Source organism: Hydra viridissima, unplaced genomic scaffold (assembly GCF_058129835.1).
Source record: "Hydra viridissima isolate aposymbiotic clone 2 unplaced genomic scaffold, HvirCarnegie_v1 scaffold_5, whole genome shotgun sequence".
Classification (NCBI taxonomy): Eukaryota; Metazoa; Cnidaria; class Hydrozoa; order Anthoathecata; family Hydridae; genus Hydra; species Hydra viridissima.
In genome coordinates, this window is record NW_028324304.1 from 9707402 (window position 1) to 9733230 (window position 25829).

Consider the following 25829-nt stretch of genomic DNA (forward strand, 5'->3'; position numbering starts at 1 on the left):
TTTTAACCTACATTTATAAAATTATCCAATACTAAAGCATTTCACAAAATCATTCCAATTTGACTAACTTTTTAAACATTTTCTAATTTAACTGATACAAATATTTTTTTGTTTTGTTTTATTTTTGCTATTCGTTTTTCCGTAAAAAATCTGTTAACCAATCAGATGCTGGTGGCAAAACGAGTTATTATCCAATCATATGCTGGTGGCAAAAAAAATTTGCTTCACTTTTTTTCGGAAGTTAGACATCTAGTTAATATATATCGTTGTTATGAAATGCCTTGAAATTACGGAATGAAAAATCTTATAAAAATAAGACCGAATGATAAAACACGGACGATCTCGAAAAATTTACTTAATAAGTCAAATAGAAGATCGCCGTGTTTATCACTTATTACCGTCGAAGGCTGTTACACTTAAAGTTTCAGTTCTGTAACACTGCTGAGTTTATTTTTTGCAACTGATAGACGTTGATGTTTCGGATTTTTTCTAAAAAAAGATAAAAGAATTACATTTTTGTTATTCAATGAAAGTTCATCTTTACTATTACTATTTACTTAATAATAAAGCAAATTTTTATTAAAAAAATATTCTTAAATTCTTTCATGAAAATTAAATTTTCAAGAAAGAATCACATGTTTCACAAGAGTAAGATGTGTTATACTCGTTTGTATATTTAATAACACTCGAAAGAACTTTCGCGCCTGCAATAATCCGAAAAAATTTTTTATAATAAAAACCAGGCTGGCATTGTTTTGCTTTTGAGAACAAGATCAACTGTAGCATAAGTTTATTCAAGATGGCGAATATTAGGGATTTGTCGTATAATTTTGCACTTTTAATATATTTCACATATTAGAGCACTTTCCATTGATTTTGAGACCCATGTTTGTATACGATTCTTAAATCAGCATAAAATTCTCTATCAGAATCAATCATAAAATTAGGGGGAGGGGGAGGAAGTCGAGTAGCGCCCGAAGAAAAATTTATCATTAAATTTTATTGTTAATTACAATTACATGTTTACAACAATTGCGATGTGTATATATTTACAGATTACTTAAAATATTGTTAAGATCCAATTAAACCTATTAAACGCCCAATTACAAAGTGTTTTGTTTTTGAAAAATAAATCCAAACGTGTGACAAGAATATTCAGCTACACGCATGCGTTTTATTGTGCTTTGCCAAAGCGATTAAATTTAATATCACATGATTCGCATTTTAAATCATTTGATTGGTTAAGTTTAAGAAAGGCAAATGAAAGAATCTATAAAATAAAATATTCAACCGTTTTCAATGAGTAATCAATGTTACTACTACATGACATCTGCACTATCTTATGTAAAAGATAAAAAGACATACAGTGTTATTTAGTATTAGTCTATTAATTACTGAGCTGTTATATTATATTGAATATGGAGACTAATGAGGTAACGGCCTCAATGATTTCACATGAGAAAAATAACAAGAATGAGCGTTTTATCACAGCCTTTATTGCTTCTGCTATTGCTTCATTGGCATCTGTTTGTTTTGGATTTGCTCTCGGTTATACATCTCCAACTGAACATAAAATGGAAACTGATGAAAGATTAAATATTACGAAAGAAGAATTCTCTTGGTTTGCGGTGAGTTTAGGTATTATGTAATATATTGATGTTGCTCTAGTATCTCAATGTTACTCTAGTATGCACTAAACTGATAGGTACAAATCATTTTGAAAATTTTTTTTTTTTTTTTTGCAAAAGCAAACCTCAGCTTAAAACTTATTAGTATGTATAAAGGAAGACTATTGCGTTATCATTTTTGCCTTTTTTTTCTCTTTAACAAATTTTCATATTGACAGGAAAAACTAAAACATAGATGATAAATTTTTTGAATTAAACTTCGAAGTCTCAAACGTGATTCAGAGTACTTTTCTTTGATCAAAATAAAGAATGGATATTAGTTTTCTTTGTTTTAAAGGAAGGTTGTTTATTGTCTGGAAAATAAGGAAGTTAGTAAACTGTAATAGTGCCTCATAGGTAACTTAATAATTGTATAAAACATAGTTAACTTAAATATTGTATAAAAGGTAACTTTTAGACAATTTTTGCTTCATTAATAATATTTTGAACTTATTATAATTTTTATATTTAGACATAAAAATTTGTAAAGTTCTGTACAAAAGTTTGTGATACCAATATCAGTTACATTAAATTATTTTGTTTCAGCAACCATAAATGTTGCGCAATAGCGCTGATAAATAAAATCTGTTAAATTTGTTTTTTAAATGTGTAAAGCAAGTTTATGTATGAATTTTAATTGGTTATTCTAAAAATATTTAGAGTTTTAATTGTATAAAAAGTTAAATTTTAATAAACTTCAGGAAATTTGATTTGTCTTAAAAGACTGATATAGAAGTCTGTTCTTTATTCATTATTATTTACTATTAACAAAAAAACTCAATCACAATGCTTATTGTAAATCATATAGAAGTTTTATTCATAAAATTTCCCTTGTAAGAAAAGCCTAAGACCAATGATATTTTAAGGTTTCTGATAAATCTTTTTGTGTTATTCTGATATTTTGCATAACTTTTTTTGTGAATATAATGATGTAAAAAAAAGTTATCTAATACAGAAAAATATTTTTTTTATTTTAGTCATTAATTGCAGTTGGTGCGTTAGTGGGAAGCATCTTGGCTGGTTATAGTGTAGACAAGTTTGGAAGGAAGACTACAATTTTATTTACATCTGTTTTTTACATTCCTGGATGGTGTTTGATAAGTTATGCAACTAATATATTTATGTTGTGTTCTGGAAGAATACTGGTTGGTGTTGCTGTTGGTATAACTTCTCTAACTGTTCCTGTAAATAGATTTCAACTTTTTTTTTTTTCATAATGAGTATTTTTATCACCATACTCATATTTTTACTCACTTTACTTTGCTATCACTAAACTCATAATTGTGAGTAGTTACTCATGTTCTTTTCAGCAGAGCACCTTGGTTTTCTTTTTTCTAATTTTTTAAAATACTTGCAAAATTTTATCAGTAGAGTAACATAAAAACTAGTGATTTATAACTGAATGTGATATTTCATGGCTTATTCCTTCAATTTTTTCATGAATATTGGCTTTCAATTGCTGAATGGTTCAAGGATTGTTATGGTATCTCTATCTTTCAAATACCCCCACTGGAAGAAGTCTAAAGTAGTTATGTCAGGTGAGCTTGGTGACCAAGAAATTTCAGAATTTAGCAAAAATGTTTTTCTCCTAAATAACATTTACCAGTGATGGTTAGTTAGTTTTTTGCCACATCTTTAAAGTAGTAAAGTCCAAAAACCCATTCTGCAGTTATGCCATGCCAAACCATTATTTTTAAAGAATACAGACTACTTTAGTAGACTATTCTTAGATTTTCTCAAAGTTGACAATGAATGTTTATCTTTATTGCTTGGATATACATGCTAAATGCTGTCTTGTGGCCTCCCAACACATAGTAAATGTGGCCTTCTAGCGCATGGTAGTTAACTCACAATGTGGCCTCCCAGCAAATGGTAAGTAACTCACAAACCCATAATTTTGAAACCAACTAAGTAAATGTAATTTGTTTATGTAGTGGTTTTTCTGGCCTCAAAATGATGTGTGCAGGCTCTTTGTGTTAGCACAGTTAATCAATTTTTTTAAACAAGTTGATCTGTTGTCTATAATGGTCCTGATGAACTGGTTTGCCATATTCTAATTTGGTGTTTTCATCACTGCCAGCTCAAAATCTTCTGTGAATTGTAAGAATTTTTAGAATAGTATGGAAAAGTTTCTGTTTCATCTGTTGGATGAAATTTTAAAGATGCTGATGTTGATGCAATAATTGCAATGATGGCTCACTGTCACCTTCTTGTGCCTTTAGTTGTTGCTGAAGAATCTACTCTTGTTTGCTTACCATTTATTTATCTTCTGTGGCTACTAAGCAGGATTATTTTTCAAAAATTTTTTAATTGAGGATTCTGTGAGCCATTTTTCTTATGTCCTTGACCATATGATACTTTTATTTTTTTACATGATATTAATATTTTCAGAAAATCTTTCTTTGACTGGGACACAATCATTAGTTTTCTAGTGGCAATTGAAGCATTAGTAACCCATCTCTTTTCTCAGCCCCATACACCATAATTGAAGCCTTTGTTACCTCTTTCGCAACTTGTTCAATAGATTGACCATGGACAGGTAAGAAGATCATACTACAAGTTTTCAAGAAATTATTATTGTATTATGTCTTGCTTCTTTAGGCAAAAAGTAAGAGTTAGTTCACTAACCTTTAAGTTTTTCAACTGATTAGATCTGATAGACTTTTAGCTTCAAGATTTATTTATTATTATTATTATTATTATTATTATTATTATTATTATTATTATTATTATTATTATTATTATTATTATTATTATTATTATTATTATTATTATTATTTTCTACACTCTATTCTTCAATTGCATTATCTTTTCTCACTTTGAGATATTTCTGCACTGCAAATCTTCTTTCTTTTTCATCTTAACTACAAAGAATTTTCTGAAGAATGCTTTCATTGTGTGTATTCCAGATAGAGAAGCAGATATACAGCAATAAAATATCATGCACAAGCTTGTTCTGGTTCTTAACCATGGCTAGCTGCTTAAGGATATGTTGTAGACATTAAATCTGTGTTCAGTCTATTAACAAACATTTTTTTGCTTATATATGTATAGTATAATTTTGAGTGTACGTTATATATTTTTATTGAAATGTGTGAATAACTTTGTATTTTATATGAAACTAAGTATATTACCTTAGTTTCCACTTGACAGAATAAAATCCATGGATTAGAAGGTTAGGATATAAAGAACTTGAAGTTGTTAACTCTGCTAACAGTTTCAAATTTTTTAGATCTTGTCCCTCTAATCCATGCTCAGAACTATAAGTTCTAAGTAGTCTGCCTGCAAGATTCACCTATCTTGTATGACTGTGTGGACCAATTTGATTCTCTTACATATCATCAAGGAAAATACCTGTTACTGCCGCTTTAGATTTTTTGTTTAAATACTATTCCCAGTATGAATTAGCTCTGTGTCAGTATCAAGCTGAGGTACAGTAAACTCCCAGTTATTCAAACTGACACTTATTTGAATTTCCTGCTTTTTTGGAGCAATTTTCCTTCTCTGTAATTTTCCTTAACAAACTCATACAAATATCCATCAGTTAATCGAACCTGCAGTTATTCAAAATTTTGTTTATTTGAAGTGATTTTTTGTTCCCCTTAATGAAAACCCCTTCAGTTATTGAAAGTTTTTTCTTCATTTGAAAATACCAGTTGATTTCACTTCAAAATATAACATCAAATGTTATCAAATTACAAAAAAATAACAAAAACATATAACAAAATATAAAAGCATATAACCAAAAAAAAATAACGTTATCAAAATATGATAAAAAATCAAACACATTGCAACATAGTGCAGTAAAAAATTCAACATGGCGTCTGCGCAAAAGAGCACAGTCCTGACAGTCAAAGAAAAATATCTTGTTCTTAAAGATTTGGAAAAAAGTCACTGTTAGAAAATTTTAGGGTGTATCATTGATGAAAACACCCAAAAAAATCCTTTTGAGGGATGATAGTACATACCAATGTGATATCATTCCAAGTATTTTTAAAATCCAGGATTGGCGTCCGTGAGAGAAATTTGCGTTTCAATGTTTTCCTACAATAGTCATAATTAAAACCCATATTCTTGATTGAGAAACTTTATAGAACATTGTTTTTTTCTGTATTTCATTCAAAAATTATACATTTTGCAAAAATAGCAAAGCAACACATGAATAAAAGAGGCTTCTAAAGACTATTTTCAGAAAATAAATTAAAAATAAGCTTCTATTCTACTCTACCAAATTTTTTCTTCTTTCTGTTTGGAATGTCGTTACACTAACTAAACATGCTTACTGTTAAAGTCAACAACACAGTTAAGCAAATGCTTTCCATATTCTGGGTGAGTTGTCTGCCTCTTGAACAGTTGCCAGTGAGGCTTAAAATTTGAATGAAGTGCTTCTGTGGCTTGTTCACTATAATGGCCAAGACCTTTATGATTGTGAGAGATAAACTGAGACACATGGAAGAATACAGCATGAACCTTTGGTGTGATGGTTGCAGGAAGATCATGGTATGAACTTCTGAAGTTTTCAATGTGTTCTTGGTAATTTTTATCAAGCTGCATTCTAAAACAAGCCACGACCACCTTTTCAAACTTTCTGAATGTATCAATGAATGGAAATGCTGCAAATGCAGCTGCAGCTTCAGCCTTTTTCTGAAGAATGTCTACATTTTTCAACAGCTTTTGGCAGTGGTTTCCTTGAAAATGTCCACCATGGAAGGGCTGCAGAGGGATATTTAATGCCTCAGGCCAAGTCTTGCATTCTGGCCAAATGTTGGCCAAGTTTTTGTAGAGATGGTTGACAACACCAAGAAGCAAGTGAAGTTCCATGGGTGGGATTGCATCCAGAATAAGGGACTCATCTAGGAAGTTCAACAAAGGTGAGTGGATGACATTTCCAAATTGTTTAGCTTTTTTCACATCATTTCCATGAGCAATGAATTCTTGGTGTGCTTTTTTAATGCCTCCAAATGTTCTCAAAGAACCACATAGTCCAAGTTTTGAAGAATCAGCATCACACCAACACCATGGATGTTTACTGGCATGGGATTGAATTCCACAGATGATATTTGCAACTTTCATGTCACAAGACAAAACAAAGTGAATTGAGTTTGGCTGTGTCAGTTTCAAAAGGTTTTGTATGTTTTCATATTTTTCTGGCATTCCTTTAGAGATGGCAATTAAAAGCTGTTTTTTTACTCCAGAGTCTTTGAAGGAAGAGCTTCAAAGCTTCAGTGATTTTAGGACTGGACTTGTTGGTTCTGGAGTTGTCTCTAGAACATCCAGACTCATCTTAAGAAAGTCTCCACCCCCATCAACTCCAATCTTAACAAGGGGCTGATCAGAAACATTTCGTGCATATAACACAAACTGCAGTAGGCTGGCAACATCCTTGCAATGTACAACTTCTCTGATTGTATCACATTTGGAAAATTTCACTTTTGAAACAGTGAAGTAGTCATTGAGCAACTTTCCTTATTCTGAAAATTTTTTAGCAAAGTAAGGCTCAACAACTCTCTTAATAGCCCTGTATTAAGCTGAACTTTCACCAAGCTTTCAGCAGGAAGTGGTTCCTTGAAAAGTTGAGTTGTTGCTGCTTTTCCTAAAACAAAATTAAATATTTTTTAAAAATTGAATGGTGGATTTATGAATATCGGTTTTCTAAGGCATAAACAAGAAAATATCAATTTCTAAATTGATCAAATGGACATACCAAGTTTGAGTGGTAATTTAGGACTTCCACTTGCATGGCTAAGTTGCACAGTACCATTGGGTGATGAATCATATGTTTTCAACACAGAAGAAGCCACAACCTCTGCACCTATGGTGTCTTCTTTTCTTAGCCTTAGTAGGTTGACCCATCTTGTTGCAGGGGTACAATGATGTGGTAATCCTGGTCCAACTATTGTCAGACAATGTGAACATCTCTTATGAACTGTGGGAGGGCTTCTCTCTGGGACAACATTGCTGGTCATTGGTAATGGTGTTTTTTCATTGGTTTTTGCAATTTTGCAAATGATGCAGTTGCAATCAGGTGAATTTTGTGTGGGTTGTTTCACAAGGATAGAAGAAAAGTCATAGAGGTTAGGAAAAGGCTTTGAAGCCTTTCCTTCATCAATTTTCTGAAGATGGAAAGGACAGTTTGTGCACATCCCATGTGGAAGTCTATCATCTTTTCAGTCCAAAGGTTCTGGTGAATGTTTTGTCAATCTGCTTATCAGAAAGGGTGTCAGTGATCAGTCACTTTTTGACATGCAAAGAATGCAAACATAGTTTCGGCACTCAGTGTGAGATTTTGCTTTGTTTGGCATTTCAAAACTTTAATTTCTTCACTTAAATTTTTTTGCAAATTACTAAAAATACGAAAAATTCAAGTTTAACCGTAACAGAAAACAATAACAATTTTGACAAATTTTAAGCTGTAGGGCTGTGGCAAATAACAAAAAAACACTCAATTTTTATCAAGTGCAATTTTAATGCTTATCTGTTTCAAAATAAACTTTAAGAAATGCAGTATTTGGTTGTTTAATTCATTTTTTTTCAAGCAATGATGATTTCATTTTTTTCTGTTTTAAGCAAATATTTAAATGCAAATTTTTCTCACGAATGCCAATCCTGGATTTTAAAAATACTTGGAATGATATCCCATTGGTATGTACAATCACCCCTCAAAAGGATTTTTTCGGGTGTTTTCATCGATGATACACCCTAAAATTTTCTAACAGTGAAGTCTAACTAAGTAGAATTTTGTCAAAAAGTTTGGTGTTCCTCAAAATACTTTTGTTTACTGGATTAAACATACAGAATAGAAAATCAGCAAATATGAGTCAAGAGATAATTTGGAGCAAAGATACAAAAGTTAAGTTTTGAAAGTATAATTTTGTTGATAAAGCTGTATATAAGAAAACATCAATAAGCTTAGATCACATGTTTTTAAAGATGAAAATTTTGCTGTTGATGATTATGTGGACATTGAGATTTGTTTAAGTGAAACAACTGCTATCACAGATTGAGAAATTCTGGATTCCATTTTAATCAATGATTGCACTGACTTAGAAGAGGAGTAAACTCACAATCACTAAGCCTTGTATCAAATATATTTGACAAACACTCTTTAGAAACAAAAAAGCAATCAAAAATGGACACTTTTTTAAAAAAATTGTAAAGAATTTGTTATTTTATGAGGAAAAGACTTAAGCAGCATCTTATTCCAAAGGTCTTCATCTTTTTAACTCTCTACTTCAGTTAAAATTTGATAGTAATTTGAAATAGATCACTTTAAAGTAGATTTTCAAAATTTCAGTTATTCAAAGTAAATTCTTATTCCCCTAGGAGGTACCTAATCTACATACAATTTACATTATCTTTTCAAATTCGATGAGTTTTAATGCATCATTAACTCAAACTCAAACTCTTTATAGCTGTTTGGTGTATAGTTAACAAAGTTTTGAATTAGACAGTAAATTTATACTTAATACTGTTCTTTTTATACTTAACTAAAAATTAAGTTAGGATTTATGTAATTCTATGCAAACTTTCTCTTGATTTTACAGACCTAAAAAATATTAAAGATAATATGTTGAATTATTAAAGATGATAAAGATATAAAAAGTATTAAAGATAATATGTTTGCTATATAACTAATATTTATAAACATTAGTTTGTTTTTGGTGCATGTTTGCTTTGATCCTTTAGTTTGCAGATTTACTTTCAATCACTTTTACTTGATGGTGATACAACAATCTGTTGACATTTGGGTGAAAGATAAATATTTGCTACTGAAGGATGTCTAAGAATATAGTTATCATAAATGAAATCTGGATCTAGTCACATTCTTCAAAACAGATGGCCCTCTTTCCTAATACTTTGATATTAAAGGTCTTTTCAGAGGCATTTGAGAGGTCTGTGTAGTGCAGAGTACTGTTCATTCATTAACTCTTCAACTAAAATTGCATGGAATTGATTTATTACATTTGTAAAGGATTACTGTTAAATATTCTACGATACTTGTATATTGTGTTTCTTATATTGATATGGGAAATTCAGCAAAGCATTATTAAAAATATTTCAGGAATAAGGTGTGCTACAATTAAACAAATTACAAAATTGTAATCATCAAGAAAAACTGATCTTAAATTAAATGAATTTTATCTATGATGAGAAAAAAATATTTTTGTTGATCTGTGAAGCTACTGTTTTTTACTAAAATTCATTCAACATATTAAATTAGAACATACATACATACATACATACATACATACATACATACATACATACATACATACATACATACATACATACATGCATGCATGCATGCATGCATGCATATTGATTTATGTGATTTTTTACAATTATTACTCTGATGTGCTATGATTTATATAGAAGAAACTTAACTTAATAAGTTGTTTGTTTTTTTTCAACTCTAATTCTTGATATTTTATCTAGCTGTACATCGCTGAAGTATCTTCTGCAAAACTTCGTGGAGGTTTAGGTGCTATAAATCAGCTAGGTATTACAATTGGCATATTTTTGTCTTACTTGGTTGGTTCATCATTATCATGGGAATGGACAGCTGTTGTTGCAATTGTCATTGTTTCAATTATGGTTGTCTTACTTATTTTCATGCCAGAAACTCCTAGGTGGCTTCTTGCACACAATCAGAGGCAAAAAGCTCTTCAAGGTCTTCGGTGGTTGAGAGGTTCACTTTATGATGTCAAAGAGGAATGTAATGAAATTGAGTTAAGTTTAGGTTTGTTAATAAATACTGTTTTAATTATGAATACTGTTTTAAATAAAACTAATATACAATTTCTGTGTATTTTAAATACACAGAAATTGTATATTATTTTTTTAATTATATAGTAATTGTTTTAATATTTTTCTTTTTTTAGATAAACAAGGAAATGCATCATTAAAGGGCATTTTTAAAGCGGATTTATTTCGACCATTGATGATTGGTGGATTTTTAATGTTTTTTCAACAATATTGTGGAATAAATGCTGTTCTATTTTTCAATGCACAGATCTTTTCAACTGCGGGTTTTAATAATGCAGAAGTGGTTTCATTATCAGTTGGTGCTACTTTAGTATTAGCAACAGCAGTATCTTGTTTAATTGTGGATAAGTCAGGAAGAAAAATTTTATTAATGGTTGGTAGTATTGTGATGTTTATCTGTAATTTTCTGCTTGCTATTTATTATGATATTGCTAAGATTCCTTTGGAGAAAGGTCAAAAAACTATTTCAATATTTGGTAGCAATATTTCACGCTCGGTTCCTCTTAATCAAATTTCATGGTTAGGTGTTCTATGTGTTATAGTTTATATAGCTGTTTTTTCCCTCGGCTGGGGACCTTTACCATGGTTATTAATGTCTGAAATCTTCCCACCTCGTGTTCGTGGCGTTGCTAGTGCCATTGTGACATTTATAAATTGGACTTTGGTATTTTTAGTGACAAAGACATTTCAATACATGATAGAATCTTTCTATGAACAAGGAACATTTTTCTTTTTCTCTGGTTTTTGTCTGGCTAGTTTCTTTTTCGTTTTTTTCTTTGTACCAGAAACAAAGGGAAAAACTCTAGAAGAAATACAACTGAGTTTGAGTAGATAATTTTTTTTTTTTGCCTAATTATTTCCAAAGTAAAAACACTTCATTTCGACGACATTTTATTGTGTATAAGCATTTTAATGCAACTTTTAAATTGAATCATTTAAACTATAAACGTACTGTGTGTTTGTATGTACTATATTGCATTTATGTTCTATTATTTATCAAAAATATTTTAGTTTTTAGTTTTGCATGTTAAGCAAATATTTTAGATGCTTTTTACATAGATTAGAGAATCAAAGCAAATACTCCATAGCTACAACTAAGCAATTATAATATATTACCGTTTATATTAAAAGTGGTCAAATACGGGTTTATTCACATATATTAACTTTTGAGCATCACTTATTATTACCTCAAGTTTCGCTTTTTTTCCACATCAAAATGTAAAATTAATAAAATGTTTAACACAAATTTTCTTTTTTATTTTAAACTTTTTTTGTTTTGCCATTTCGTTTTTATTTTAAACTTCATTCTTTTGTTTTGCCATTTCGTTTTTATTTTAAACTTCATTCTTTTGTTTTGCCATTTCGTTTTTGTAACTTAGTTGTAACTACTTGCTATACCCTTCGAGTGTGTAGGAGGGTAGTTTTTATCTTCCATGCAATTTTCATTTTGTGCAACACTTGTATACTTGTAAATTTGTTTTTAAGTTAGGATTTTTTAGTATTTAATGTTTTTAGTATTTAATGTTGAAGGTATTTAAGATTTAACTTAATAATGTATTTATCAATTATTTTTTTTAACAACAATTTGCAGTTTATTTATTGTTAATTAACTTTAAATCAAAAATAAAATTTTAGGAGATTTTTCAGTTTCTTTCCTATCTTAATTGCCTTTCATGTTCAACTTACTTGTAAATGAGAGGTTGTTGAAAGAGTGTACCTTGTAGTTTACAAAAATTTAAACCTTGAAAACAGGCATTAATGTATGCCAGAGAAACTTGTATTTTAAACTTCACCAAAAATAAGGTGGTTTTATTCGGCACAAATAACAACTCAGTTTTGCATTTTTACAGCATGCAATGTTTAAATTATACATTTTTAAAGAACTTTATTGTGCTGGATATGCAATCTGATTGTGTTTTAATTTGTATTAAAGAATTAGGGGAATATCTACTAAAATCTGGCAATAATTTTAATAGATTAACTACTTAATAAGAGAACTTTGCATTTAAGGTATATAGTTATGAGTTTTCAACAAAAAGTATCATTGATTCAAATGCCTCTAACAAAAAGCCATGAAGAAAACCGAAAAGTTGTCTGCTTTATTTGTTTTAACTGAATTTGTTAAGCAAAAATGATATGGAAATTTTGAAAAAGAATATTGATTTTGAAAATGTTTGTGTCCCAAACGGTGTTTGTGAAAGCTGCAGATCATCCATCAGAAGGCTAAGTGAGGGGCATTCCGCTCCATTGCCAGAGCTTTTTGATTTTGAGTCTATAAAACTATCCAAAGGAACACGGGTAACTACCATATGTGAGGGTTTAATTTGTGGCGTAGCAAGAGTAAAAGAAAAAGCTGTTCATCCAATGACTGTATCAAGCAATTCAGATATAAAAAAAATCAGGTGGCTTCTTAAACAATTGCCGAATATGTTCTCTGTACAGCTCCAGCTTCTCCGAAGGAATTATTTATCTCCGTCAAGCTTCTGGTGGGAGTTGTTTTCTAGTCCAATTCTGTACAAATGTAATTTATTACCAAACATCTGACATCACCTTAAATGGTATTTAGTTTTTGCTTCTTTGATTTTTTTTTTATTTTTAGGTTCATCAAAAACAGCTTAGAGTACCAGAGCAAGTTCAAGCATTACAGCAAAATATATGGTGCAAGTTCAGGTCAATGCTGCTTTGTTCAACAACAAATTGTTTAAGCTGGCATCCACTTTAAATAACACATTAGTAGCAGAAAACTAGTTGAAACAAGTTTCCGTGAAAAGTTAGAAAAACTAACCTAAGAATACCTTGATGATTTTAAAATTACATCTATGATGTGTGACTCAGAGAAAGAAACAAAGTGTTTGAAAATAGCTGCTCGAGAGTGTCAGAGAGGTGAAAAAGAGGCACTCCTTCGAATCACATTACAAAAATGGTCATTGATGGAGGTGGAAAATTGTTAAAGGTGAGCTTGGGAATCATAACTCAGATACTTCTGAATCAGAAACATCACCATTCTAAAAAAACCTTCACCAGAACAGTTCTAAAGCTTCCGGTGTCAATCAACAGTTGGTGGTTGCAATCTGCAAGGTTTGCCTGAAACTTATGCCAAAGTCAAAATTTTGATGGATCTTGTGCATGCAGATGAACTACAATTGTGTTGCTGGTGCAACATCAGTTCCAGAGATCTACATCAAACAGGGTCCCCAAGAACAATTGGATCAATCAAAAAAGCTTGTAATGAATATGTCACTGCCGGAAAAGATATCAAAGCAGCAAAATATTTTGAAAACACGGTTCACCTTCCAGTTTTGTTCCAATTTTGGAACAAGACACTATTTGGCAGACTTCAATACACATTCCTGAAAATTCCAGACATTTCTACAAATCGAAAACTACTTTAAAAGTGCTTGTAGTTGAAAGCAACAACACTATTTTTTTGCGCCTCTATATAGTTTGGATTGTGACCTCAATTATTCTAATTCGCTAATACCAAACTGATGAAATCCTGATGAATGGATTCGAGAGCTTTTTTGGTCCAGTAACCTAAGCCAAAAGAATATAAGAAGTACAAAAGAAATGCAAGTTTATTATTTTTTATCAAATTTATTTATCATAATTAATGGAGTCTTCGGTCCACCTCATGTCGATGAATTTGATAATATTTTGCTCAACTATGTGTACCTTCATAGGGATTGGAGCCCTTAGATTTCTATAGCTCGTAGAGAACTCCTCTAAATTTTTGACATATGTAGAGCTTAATTATTTTTCAAAACAACCATGGACTATTTTTTCAAAATCTCTTTAACAAAATGGCAGCGGAAATTCCAAGACTAGACTCTTGAAAAAACAGTTCCAAGCTGTCTATGTGCTTAAGCAGCTTCTTGCAAGCATTGCCTTTTCCTACGATGCAGCTCTTGGTAGGATACTCTGCAGATGTTTATCTTAGACAGATATTGGTTAACAAACTGTAACCCTGACTCCTTGCTTTCAAATAAATTTTTTTCAATCTCTTTTAAAACTTTGTCCATAAAACTTAGAGGTATATGTAGACCAGGAATATTTACAAGTTCTAGCATTTTTTTTGTTTTTTTCGCTTGTTAATAGAGGGGATGAACAACTATCAGTCATTTATTGGTCGTAAAATCTACACAAAGATTCTACATTTTAATGATCAGCTTTTTAAATGTCAGGAGATAACGTCTTGCAATACGGACAAAGGTGCTTTGATGTTGCAGTTTGTTTTCCAACCATTTGAAGCAAAACCTTTAGATCTTCAGATACTGTGTAATCTAAGGATGAAATTTATCCAAAATTAACTGCAAATTAGGTATCTTTTGTTCAATGAAGGCAAAATGGCCAATGTAATAATTTTGTGGACATTGAATCTTTAAAATCTTTCCACATATAATCGTCACACTTGCTCAGTTTCTCTGGAACTTTATTAATTTTTAACTCTGGTTTTAGGGTTATTGAAAAGGTAATTTAAGGAATCCCTGCCCTATATCTACACCTAATTTAATATCAAAATCATTTTTTCCTTAATTTCTGTGATGAAGTACCATTGATACAAGCTCTTCAATGTTGTTGCAATACAAAATAGGAGTATCTTTTTCTACCAACTATACATTCATAAAAAATCAAAATGAATGATACAGATTGCAATCTAGTTATCAAAAAAAAATTTTTTTTGATAATAACTTCCCTCTTTGGTTTCATCTAATTCTAATAGCAATCGAAATTCTTCACTATTGAATAATTTTCCAATCATCTGTTCTAAATCAGTTTAATATTGAAACCAGATTCCACACTTCTCTGTCCTGCTTCAATTCTCAATTGTGAAGTTGTGCAACTTCATGTTGCGATTTATCATGTTAAAACCATGTTGCGATTAATTAGAAATCATAATGAAATTATTACAAAATTGGCTTTAAACTCATAACATAGTTATTTTTAAAAGCATTTTTAAGCAATAAAACCTTACCTGGCATATAGTTCTAATTTACGTTTGTTCAATTTATCTAAAGAAAAGAAGGGTTTCTTAACCTCAGTCTTTCCGACAGACAGTGAGTTGCTTTGGGCTAACGTTTTTCAAAGCTAACGTATTCCCTGAGTCATTTGTGTATAAATCTTTGATAGAACTGGACAGAACTTTTCCTTGCGTTGTTGGGGATGTTGATTTTACAGTGGCAGCTAAATTCTTTTGTCTTTTTAACTTTGTACAGGGATAATCTTGACAAATAAGTCTTTTTTGTAGGTTTATTTGAAACTTCTTCAGCATCTTGATTAACAAGTTTTCCCAACACACAACCATAGGGGCAAGTATTTTTTCCTTTTTTGATTTGCGCCCATTTTCACAAATAAAACATTCACATTTTCCTCCCTCTGATAACTCTGGCATTCAGGTCTAAATTTTATAGCATATGTATGGCAGCTTTAATAACTAAAATAATGTAACTAAATTTTAACTAAAGTAAGTTAAAAAACAATAGAGTTGTAATTACCTTCATAACACGGCCGCATAGTCAAGTAAGGATCAGTCCCTGCAAGCTTTTTTCTACATTTCGAGCAAAGCATGGTAGGAAGGCCAGGGTTATCTGCTGAATAATCTTGCTAGAATATAGTTTTGATAAGGTTTGAGTATTCATTTTTCTTTTTATTCAAATTTAAATAAGTTGTTTCAGCATCGTTTATTGATCTTAAATTCTTGCCTTTCTTGATGCAGTAAATACAAAACTTTTTAACAAAATCAACGTGTTCTCTTGCATGTTCACGCATTTTAAATGAATGCTTTAAATAAAAACCTCTGATATGAATTGATAATATTGGCATGATATATCGGTCATAGCAATCAAATGTCAATAAAATGGTTGCAAACATGCTTTTAGTTCGTATGTCAACTAGGGATCGCTAGTATACGGTATACTAAAAATTTAGTGCACAGTTTACTGCATAGTATACCGTAAATTATACTGTAAAGTTTACTGTAAAGTATGACGTAAACTAGACGATAATTCGTCTGACTTTTTTTTCCCGTGAACTTTGGGAAGTCAGACGAGAAAACTTTGGTTTTTGCGCTAATGCAATTTTTCATCTACCGGAACAAATATGTTCCTGCGGCTTTTCTTTGATCTTAATGAAATATCGTAAAGTTTCGGGGCCCCCAAAATGAATGTTATCATGGTCTCGGGCTTAAATTTGTCCATTCCACCTATGGTAATAGCTCCTTCCATATGGGAAATTCGATAGGACGAGCAAACAATATCAAAACTAAATGTTTTCGTACTACTGATAAAAATTATTGTTTACCATTATTTATTTATAACCAAGTAATTAAATTGACAATACGGATAGTGTTTAAGGACAGGCCCCTTATGTGGCCTCAACATAAAACGACGTGTGATATAAAATTATAACCTGATAACTAAAATCTTCTCACGTAGCCTTGTTAGGCCTATATGCAGGAATAAAATTATAACTTACCATGTAACTTGGTGATGACGAACTGAAGATGTGATTTGCTCTCGAATTATTGAGGTATTGAATGATAGAGTATATTAATCACATTAACGAAACAACATAAACATCTGTCAGTCTGCCTAAACCATCATGAACCATAGACTCGTAGGTAGGGCGGGCGAATCTATTTATTAGTACTCGCGGGTGTGGGGGAGGAAGCTTCGCGGAGGACCTCAAAAACAGTCATGGTGGTTGTTATTGGCCAAGATGTCATTTCAATTTCTTACATCTTGGTTTGTTTTCTGTGGATGTTTATTTTCTTGGCAAGCAGATATGATCATGTTTCAGGTTCATTTTTGTTGTAAACAATTATGATTACAGAACAAAAATGTTGACTATTACAAAATCCAGCTGATGTAAAAAAAATATAAATTGTATTAACATTTGGGGGCCTGCTCCAAGACGAGGCCTGGGGCGGACGCCCCCCGCCCCACCTTCGGTACGCCACTGGCTTTAATAGCTCTCAGCAATGGCATAGATTGTTTTGTTTGCCGACCAACAGGCTGTGAAAAACATTAATTTGAAAGTTCAAAATACGGGTTTACAAAATATATTCGACGTATATTTATATTTGGCAAAATGGTTGATAATTGGTTGAAAATAGTTGATTTTTAAAAAGTTTATTACCCCCGTCCTTAAACATGCGAACCGTAATTATGTTTCGCCGTTATTCATTTTTATTATTCAATAACCAAAGTTTTCTCGTCTGACTTCCCATAGTTCACGGGGAAAAAAATCAGACGAATTATCGTCGAGACGTAAACTAAACTTTTTACTTTTTGATTTTTTGGCGAAACCGTAATACAAAATTTGTAAAGAGGTGTTAAGGATTAGATGTTTTACAACGTTTAAAACATATTTGTTTGTTTTTTATTCAATGTTTTTGTTTTTGCTTTTTTTGGTGATACTTAATGTAAGTTATATTATATAATAAATGTTTTTTTTATAAACAATTGGTGCAGTTATGTTAATCGGGAAAGCATAAGCATCTATTGGCCAGTGACCCTGGTTCATTTCTTCCATGTGCTTTTTTTTTTTTTTGCTTTTAACATAAATTTAAAATAATTTTTTGGCAGGGAGAATTGGCAAAAACGGAAAATATTACTTTTATCTTTGGATTATAGTAGCCGACGATGGAACCAGACAAATTTGCTTTCTTTCCGAACCCAGCCCCCAGCTAAAATAGTCAAATTAGCGTAGAGTTAAAATGCTTTTTTTTGTTGCTGCATTCCACATTTAACTACTTTAAAAGAGAAAACAAAAAAAAAAAATTGAGAAAATTTTTGAAAAACTTTTTATGTTTACTGATATAAGGAATAAGCACTACTAAAAATTAATATATATAATATCAATACTCTGGTCCAGACTGTCGTACTACCCCAAAAATTTGCTTTTAATTTTTGATGGGGCAGCTAACCCCTTGAAAATAGTAATTATTAAATTTGCATTTCATCATCACTAGATAAAGAAAAAAGATGAAGGTGTTGATCAAAATCAGCAATCACCCAGTTAACAATAGTACATGGGTCATATATCGGACCCTTGTGGGGTGTTTTATGGGTCCTGTAGGAACCTTATATTAGACCTATAAAAATTTGTCCGCTGTTTATCAACGGGTCCTATATGGGCTAGTCCATATAGTTAGCTCATATTGAACCCAACAAACTCCTATGTTTTTATTTTTCTTAACAGAGTTTTTCATGGTTTGCCCATATTGGACCCAAAAAACTCCTATTTTCTTTTATTTACTTTGACCCAAACATAATTTTTTATGGTTACCCCATATTTGACCCAATAAACTCCTATTTTCTTTTATTAACTTTGACCTATTTGGCGCATTCAATGATTGGCCCATATTGGACCCAATAAACTCATTTGTTTTGGGACCTATATGAAACTTTAGTTTGTCAATCCATATGGATTCCAATATATATTGGTATCAATAAACCACTATGTTTAGTTAGTTGTTAAATATTTAACTTGACCTATAGGTCAAGTTAAATATTTAACAACTAACTAAACTCTTACATTCTCATATATACATACATACATACATACATATATATATATATATATATATATATATATATATATATATATATATATATATATATATATATATATATATTATTTTAATAATATATATAATATTATTAAAATAATATATAGAGCTAAGCGTGGTGAAGCAAGAAAACAGTCTAACAAGCTCTAATTTATTCATACTTTTTTTGTATAATATAATATTTACATTAATAGGAAATATATATTATTCTCAACATATATATATATATATATATATATGTTGAGAATAATATATATTTCCTATTAATGTAAATATTATATTATACAAAAAAAGTATGAATAAATTAGAGCTTGTTAGACTGTTTTCTTGCTTCACCACGCTTAGCTCTATTACCATCTCGATCGCGAGCATCAATAAGCCATTTTGCAAGGGACATTTCAAAATCTTTCATCGTGTATGTCGACGTAAGGTTGTTAAGCTTTAAGGCTTCTATAAAAAATAATACATTTCCAGTAGTTAAAGAATCTTAAATACACAATATTCTTATCGTCTTTGAAAATCTGAACCAGGGCCGGATTAAGCCTTTTCTATTAAATATTCATAAGCCTAAATATTACTGAACAACTTAATTTTCTTAATAAAACAGTTAGGAAATTTATATAATTTATATAAATAGGATACAAATATCCATCAAGAATTATCAAGTGAAATTGATGGAACTGCTTCAGGTGAAACCAGTCATTTGTCTTCATCCAACTCTGTGGTAATATCTACCTTTATATATGTATTGGTATATATATACATATACATATAAATATATATGCATATTAATCTATTGTTAAAATAAAATAAACAGTTTCATTTATCTTTCCTCTTCATAATTTTAGTTTTCAGAGTCTTTAATGACATCCAAAGGATGTTCATCTGTCAGACAGATTCTTGCCAAAGTGAGTGAAGGAACACTTCAATGCACTGGTTAGTAGTAGTATGCTTAGAATTTACAATTTCAGTTATTTTAGGTAATTTTTGTAATTAATGTTTATTTTTAATTTACAAGAAATTTAAAAATAAAATTTCTAAGAGATCTTATTTTTACAGCTGTTGAAAAAGAGTTGCTTATTTCAGTGGAAAATTTAAATAAAAAGATAGATCATAATAATGCTCTGATTACTCAACTTATCAGCATGTTAAAACAGAACAGTGAATCAGTTCTGCTTGATCAACCTTTTAAGATTCCAGTTAACGATGAGGGCAGCTTACATAAGTTAAATGAAGATATTGGTTCAGATAAGAATGTTATGATTGCACTGGTAATGTGAACCATATATAAAGGCTGTCGTTTTCTTACTTCTTTCTACAAAGCATTTTAATAGAACTTTACTATCAATACAGTTAACTTTACTATCAATAAAGTTATCTACAACTTTTATATGAAATTTTAAAATAAATAAATGGTTAAATATAATGTGTACATAAATTTTAGAGCAGAAAATTGGCATTGCATGGTGGCTCTACAGTTAAGGGGATTGTTTGGAATATAATTCCAATGGTGATAGGTTGCAGTATAGAGTAGACCATTATTTGGTCTGGAGCAAATAAAAAGCTTGCTTTGAAAGAAATGCCATTAAAAAAAGTTTTATTGGGTAAGAAAAAATACTTATCTCTATTTATAACATCTATATAGCGTAGATTTTATATATATATATATATATATATATATATATATATATATATATATATATATATATATATATATGTATATATATATGTATATGTATATGTATATGTATATGTATATGTATATGTATATGTATATATTTATATTTACATACATACATTAAAGTCAATTTTGCATCTAGATACTGTAAAAATAAATACTTTAACCTCAGGAGCATCAAGCGAAGAGGTTGAGCGATGGCTAAAAAGATATTTTCAGCTTTCAGGAAATCGATATGGTGGACGAAAAGCTCGGCAAGAACGAAAAAAACTCCCTTAATAAATAGCACTATTTAAAACTATCATTATCTGTACTATTTTAAATACTTTTTATCAATTTGAATTGGAATTAATTTCAAAAAATATTTACTTTTGTATTTGCTTCTTGTGCGATATGTAGTAGTTTATCACCTCCGCCTGATAGAAAACCTAAAACGAGGTTGCGCTTTCAGATAATAGCTGTTAGAATTGTGCCTAATGCGTCCGTTTCAACGCAATAAACTTTAATAGGTTAGCAGATAAAAGTATCACTCAAAAGGCGATCAAAGTCCACTTGCAAATTATACTTATTTATGCGAAAATTATTCATGCAAAATTATACAAATTATGCTAAACTTGAGTGCTTTAATTTATTCACATGCTTGTATATGAAATTGCCGCGAAAGAACGAAAGAAATCTGCTAGGTACTCACGAACGTTAGGAAAGCATAATAAATGAATAGAAGAAAGCTGATGCCTCTGTAAATATCTTTTTCCGACCTAAAAAGAGGGATACCAGTGATGAGCTCCTGTTTGTATGCCAAGTATTTTGGCAAAAAAAGCTGTTAAAAAAATGTGGGAATGAGATGGTATTTTTGGATGCAACTTACAAGACCACATGATATTTATTACCTTTGTTTTTCTTGGTAGCCAAAACAAATCTTGATTATCAAATTGTAGCTACTTTTGTGAGTGAACGTGAAAATTTTGAAGCAATAACTGAAGCACTTGCCATCATAAATCTTGGAATGAAGACTTTCAACCTCTTTATTGCAAGACTGACTATTGCACTGCTGAGATACGTGCTCTGAAAACTATTTTTGTTGGTGTGTATTTATGCAAGAAGTTTAATTTCTCTTTTTATTTTTCATAGAATTAAATCATGTTAACATACCTGTAATGCATAAACTCATTTCTATTATTATTGCATTTCTATTATCATTGAAACACATTTATTCTGAATCCATATGTTTAGGATGAGAAGTTTTTACCTGTGACTTTCACAGAGAACAGTCTTTTGGATCGTTGGCTGATAAAGTCCTCCAGTGCTTGCTGTGCCAGAAAAGATGACATTTTGTGTCTCTTTAGATATATTGCTTGGTCAATAATATGAACAATTCATTTTTTGTACTTATGTGTTATATTGGCGTTTATTTAGACACCCTAAGTGTTATTTTTTTTACGAATATTTTTGGATTTAACTAACAGTTTCTTAATTACAAAATATATTGACTTTTTGGGAGGCATTCATGCTATTCTATTTTGATATGATATACAGTGAGGATAAAATGCTTCCAAATCCAACTTTTTCAGTTTTGCTATGAAGCATACTAATTCTTATGTAACATTTTTATGTAACAGATTTATTCTACTGTATAATTATCTTATAATATTTTCAGTTGTAAACAAACACATAATGTAAATTAAAGTTATGTTTCTACGGTAAAATTTACAATTCTTTGTCGTATTTAAATTACAAATAGTAAAGAAATAAATTAGCAACATAGGACATAGGTCGCAAAAGTCCATTTCAGCTTGGTACATAAAAAGAAGAGTGTCATTTATCTCTCTGTTTAGATTGGAGATAGGTGTAGATGGAAACGTCAACTTTTTTCCATTCATTTGTTTTGTTTCTTTTAAAGTCTCATCATTTCACTGTAATGCTGTCTGAAAAAAGAAAACTGTTAGCCAAAGAACAATTGTTTGAACAGAACTTCTCTTTTAAAATAGTTTTAAAAGATTTCAAAAATTTCTGATAGTTACAGAAGTCTATTAAATGGACAAGAAAAACTAAAAAGTATAATTGGTACGCTTACCACTGTCTGCAGTTTGAACAGACTGAGTCAGAATATTCAACAATTCCATCACTAATAGGTTGATTTTGGTAACTTGTTAAGCAAAGAACAGTAATTTTCTAAGTCACAGGCTGCAACAAATCTTTAACTTCATTTAGACTGTTGCTTCTTGCTGTAATCTCCCAAAAACTGAATTAAAAAGAGCAGAGCTGATTTAACACTTGACAATCAATAATGCAATTGGAAACAAAAAAGCGATGGTAAATGTTGTTTGTTAATGGCATTACAAAAGAATTGCTTTATCATGAAAGTATTCAGACTTGACATATTAGTTCTACTCAGCAATGAGGCAAATATTTATCAACATTTCTTTTTCCTACAAGATTTTCATCACTTAAAACTTATTAAGAAGCTCTGATGTTTGAAGCTGTTTGGGAACATTTCGTTAAGCATAATTTTTATGCTAAACTAAATGTTCCCAAAGAACAACAAGGAAAGTGAATACTTCGCACTTAAAAAATCATTTAATTAGAAAATTTATGCACATTTAGCAAAAACTGTAAAATAAGATTTGTTTTTAGGAAATATGCAAATGTATTTACTTTTTTCTTCAAATTTCCATAACAAAATTGATGATAGATAAGTGTCTTTTCAAATTTGATATGTGTAGTCACCCTGCAGTTTCATCAGATGTTGTTTCTACTTAATTCACTATATGATTTTCGACTAATTAAACAAACTTTTACTAGCATTTTAAGTCACTTAAAGAAATTATTAATCCATATCTAACTAAAAAATTTATGTGGGAGTAAACTATTAGCATTCAAACTAGCAAGGCAAGCGATTTCATTAAACATAGTTTAAATTTAAATGCTTAAGTGTTTTAACATAAAGTTTTTCTATTTATTTTATACTAAATATAATAACTGGAGAACTACTATCTATTAACTTTTTGAAATCACTAATAAGTCTCTAAAAATTATATTCTCAATTAAGTTTGTTTGTTAACAGTCTAGAATATGTTTTTCCTGTGAATATATACTTTTATATATACTTTTTAACTCCAACATTCTTTGGGGTTAAATGGGCAGCAAATTTAACAGCACTGTGGATACTGAAAAAACTGATTACCTTTGAGATGTAAATATAGATCTAATATTTTAGATTAAGTAAAATAAAATGAATTATGCTAGCTCAAAGTAGATGAAAACTTTATTAAAACAATAACAAATCACAAGGAAAAAGAAAAAGTGAATAAAACCTTTCAAAATTGAACCTTCTGCTTCTTTAACTGATATATCTGACACCTTCATCTGACATCTTATTAGAATTGATAGAATAATTCGAAAATGGGTTAACACATTTGTGTGATATATTTACAGCACATAGTACTTTATTGGATAAACATGAAGTGAAATTTCGTTTAAATTATCTAGCTGATTGCGATTAAAAGGAAAAATACACATCTTTTTCTACTTTACACAGGATGTATGGCTGCCTCGTACTGTTTTGAAATTGCACATTAGTGTATTAGCACTTTTTTTAAAAATTGTTTTTGAAAACAGAAAAACATTCTGTTTTGCTATTTTTAAATGTTTTCAAATTATTCTACCACATTCTTTTATTATCGGAATAATTTTCGCATCAATTATACTAAATTAGCAAGTGGACTTTGATCGCCTTTTGAGCGATACTTTTATCTGCTAACCACTTTAATAACAACTAAAAGGAAAGACAAGGTCAACAATTCTAGAAATTAAATTTACTCGTTCATGTTGTGATGTTCCAACTTTATATTTTTAAAAGGTATTTAAAGAAAAACAATAGTGATATAAGTTATATTATAACTTATAATTTTAAATTAACTAGTTATGCATTTTTTTTAGAAATACTTTAGAATTTGTTTTATATGTGGCTAATTTATCACCTCCTCCTAGTAAATTACTTATCTTACTTCTGATCTATCACCTCCTCCCCCCCCCCCCCCCTAGTAAATTACTTATCTTACTTCTGATTTATCACCTCCTCCCCCCCCCCCCCCCCTAGTAAATTACTTATCTTACTTCTGATTTATCACCTCCCCCTAGTAGAATAGTGTTAGAAAAGTATTGAGCGATAGTGATAAAAATTATACAACCTACTGATGTATTTTTGTTGTAATTTTTTTATAATTTGTTTCTTATGATTTATTATCTCCCTCTAGAAAATTATTTATCTTACTTCTGATTTATCACCTCCCTCCTAGTTGGATAGTGTTACAAGAGAATAGAGCGATAGTGATAAAAATTATACAAGTACAAATTACCTAGTTATGTTTTTTTGTCGTAAATTCTTTAGAATTTGTTTTATATATGGCTGATTTATCACCTCCACCTAGTAGGGTAGTGTTACATGAGTATTGAGCGATAGTAATAAAAATTATACAACCTAGTTGTGTATTTTTGTTGTAAATTTTTATAATTTGTTTTATATGTGGCTGATTTATCACCTCATCTTAGTAAATTTTTTATCTTACTTTTGATTTATCACCTCCCCCTAGTAGGATAATGTTAGAAAAGTATTGAGCGATAGTGATAAAAATTATACAAGCTAGTTATGTAATTTTGTTGTAAATTTTTATAATTTGTTTTATATGTGGCTGATTTATCACCTCATCTTAGTAAATTATTTATCTTACTTCTGATTTATTACCTCTCCCCTAGTAAATCACTAACCTTGCGAAAGTGATTTTATCATTTCCAAATAAAATTTTATCTTTCAATATTCACTCTAACTCCATAAATAATGCAATAAGATTTTAAAAAGAAAAGGTGTTTTTACGCAACATCCCTAGTCAAAGTGCCATCATAATATATTGGGATATTGTCTAAAAACATCTTTTTAACCTTTTATTTGGAGAGCTGACATTTTTGTTATCGACTACTAATACATTTTGATAGTAGTTTTAATTTTCCACACATTGGTTTTTCAATTATTTTTTTTTGAAACAACTTATTGTTCATGAATGTTTTTTTTCTTTGGTAATTTATATAAAATTTTATTGCAGATCTTCATGAATATACTTCATAAAAGAGATGAAGTTCACTGAGGAGGAAA

At 30.1% G+C, this 25829-nt stretch overlaps 3 protein-coding genes and 1 pseudogene across 6 annotated transcripts in view; 3 read left to right on the top strand and 1 right to left on the bottom strand.

Annotated features, from left to right (window-relative positions):
* The window catches only part of LOC149888523 (uncharacterized), a 212626-nt gene that overhangs the window by 142624 nt on the left and 44173 nt on the right, over positions 1-25829 (bottom strand). The gene's annotated exons all lie outside the window — the stretch shown is intronic.
* LOC145188937 (facilitated trehalose transporter Tret1-like) lies at positions 1271-12072 on the top strand. Of its 2 annotated transcripts, none has more exons than XM_090087762.1 (4): positions 1271-1628; positions 2645-3205; positions 10104-10407; positions 10550-12072. In XM_090087762.1, exons 3-4 carry the CDS (start codon positions 10260-10262, stop codon positions 11266-11268), a joined length of 867 nt encoding a protein of 288 aa, XP_089943888.1. In that variant the 5' UTR covers positions 1271-1628; positions 2645-3205; positions 10104-10259; the 3' UTR covers positions 11269-12072. The 2 variants fall into 2 exon arrangements, with proteins under 2 accessions (XP_089943888.1, XP_089943887.1); XM_090087761.1 differs by having other exon boundaries at positions 2645-2851.
* Positions 12495-14420, top strand: LOC149888532 (uncharacterized). Of its 2 annotated transcripts, none has more exons than XM_090087764.1 (2): positions 12495-12954; positions 13033-14420. In XM_090087764.1, exons 1-2 carry the CDS (start codon positions 12570-12572, stop codon positions 13050-13052), a joined length of 405 nt encoding a protein of 134 aa, XP_089943890.1. In that variant the 5' UTR covers positions 12495-12569; the 3' UTR covers positions 13053-14420. The 2 variants fall into 2 exon arrangements, with proteins under 2 accessions (XP_089943890.1, XP_089943889.1); XM_090087763.1 differs by having other exon boundaries at positions 12495-12919.
* On the top strand, positions 19640-21041 carry LOC149888533 (uncharacterized; annotated as a pseudogene). The gene is made up of 5 exons (XR_016452534.1): positions 19640-19726; positions 19851-19938; positions 20062-20273; positions 20447-20606; positions 20823-21041. The product of XR_016452534.1 is annotated as an uncharacterized LOC149888533 (transcript).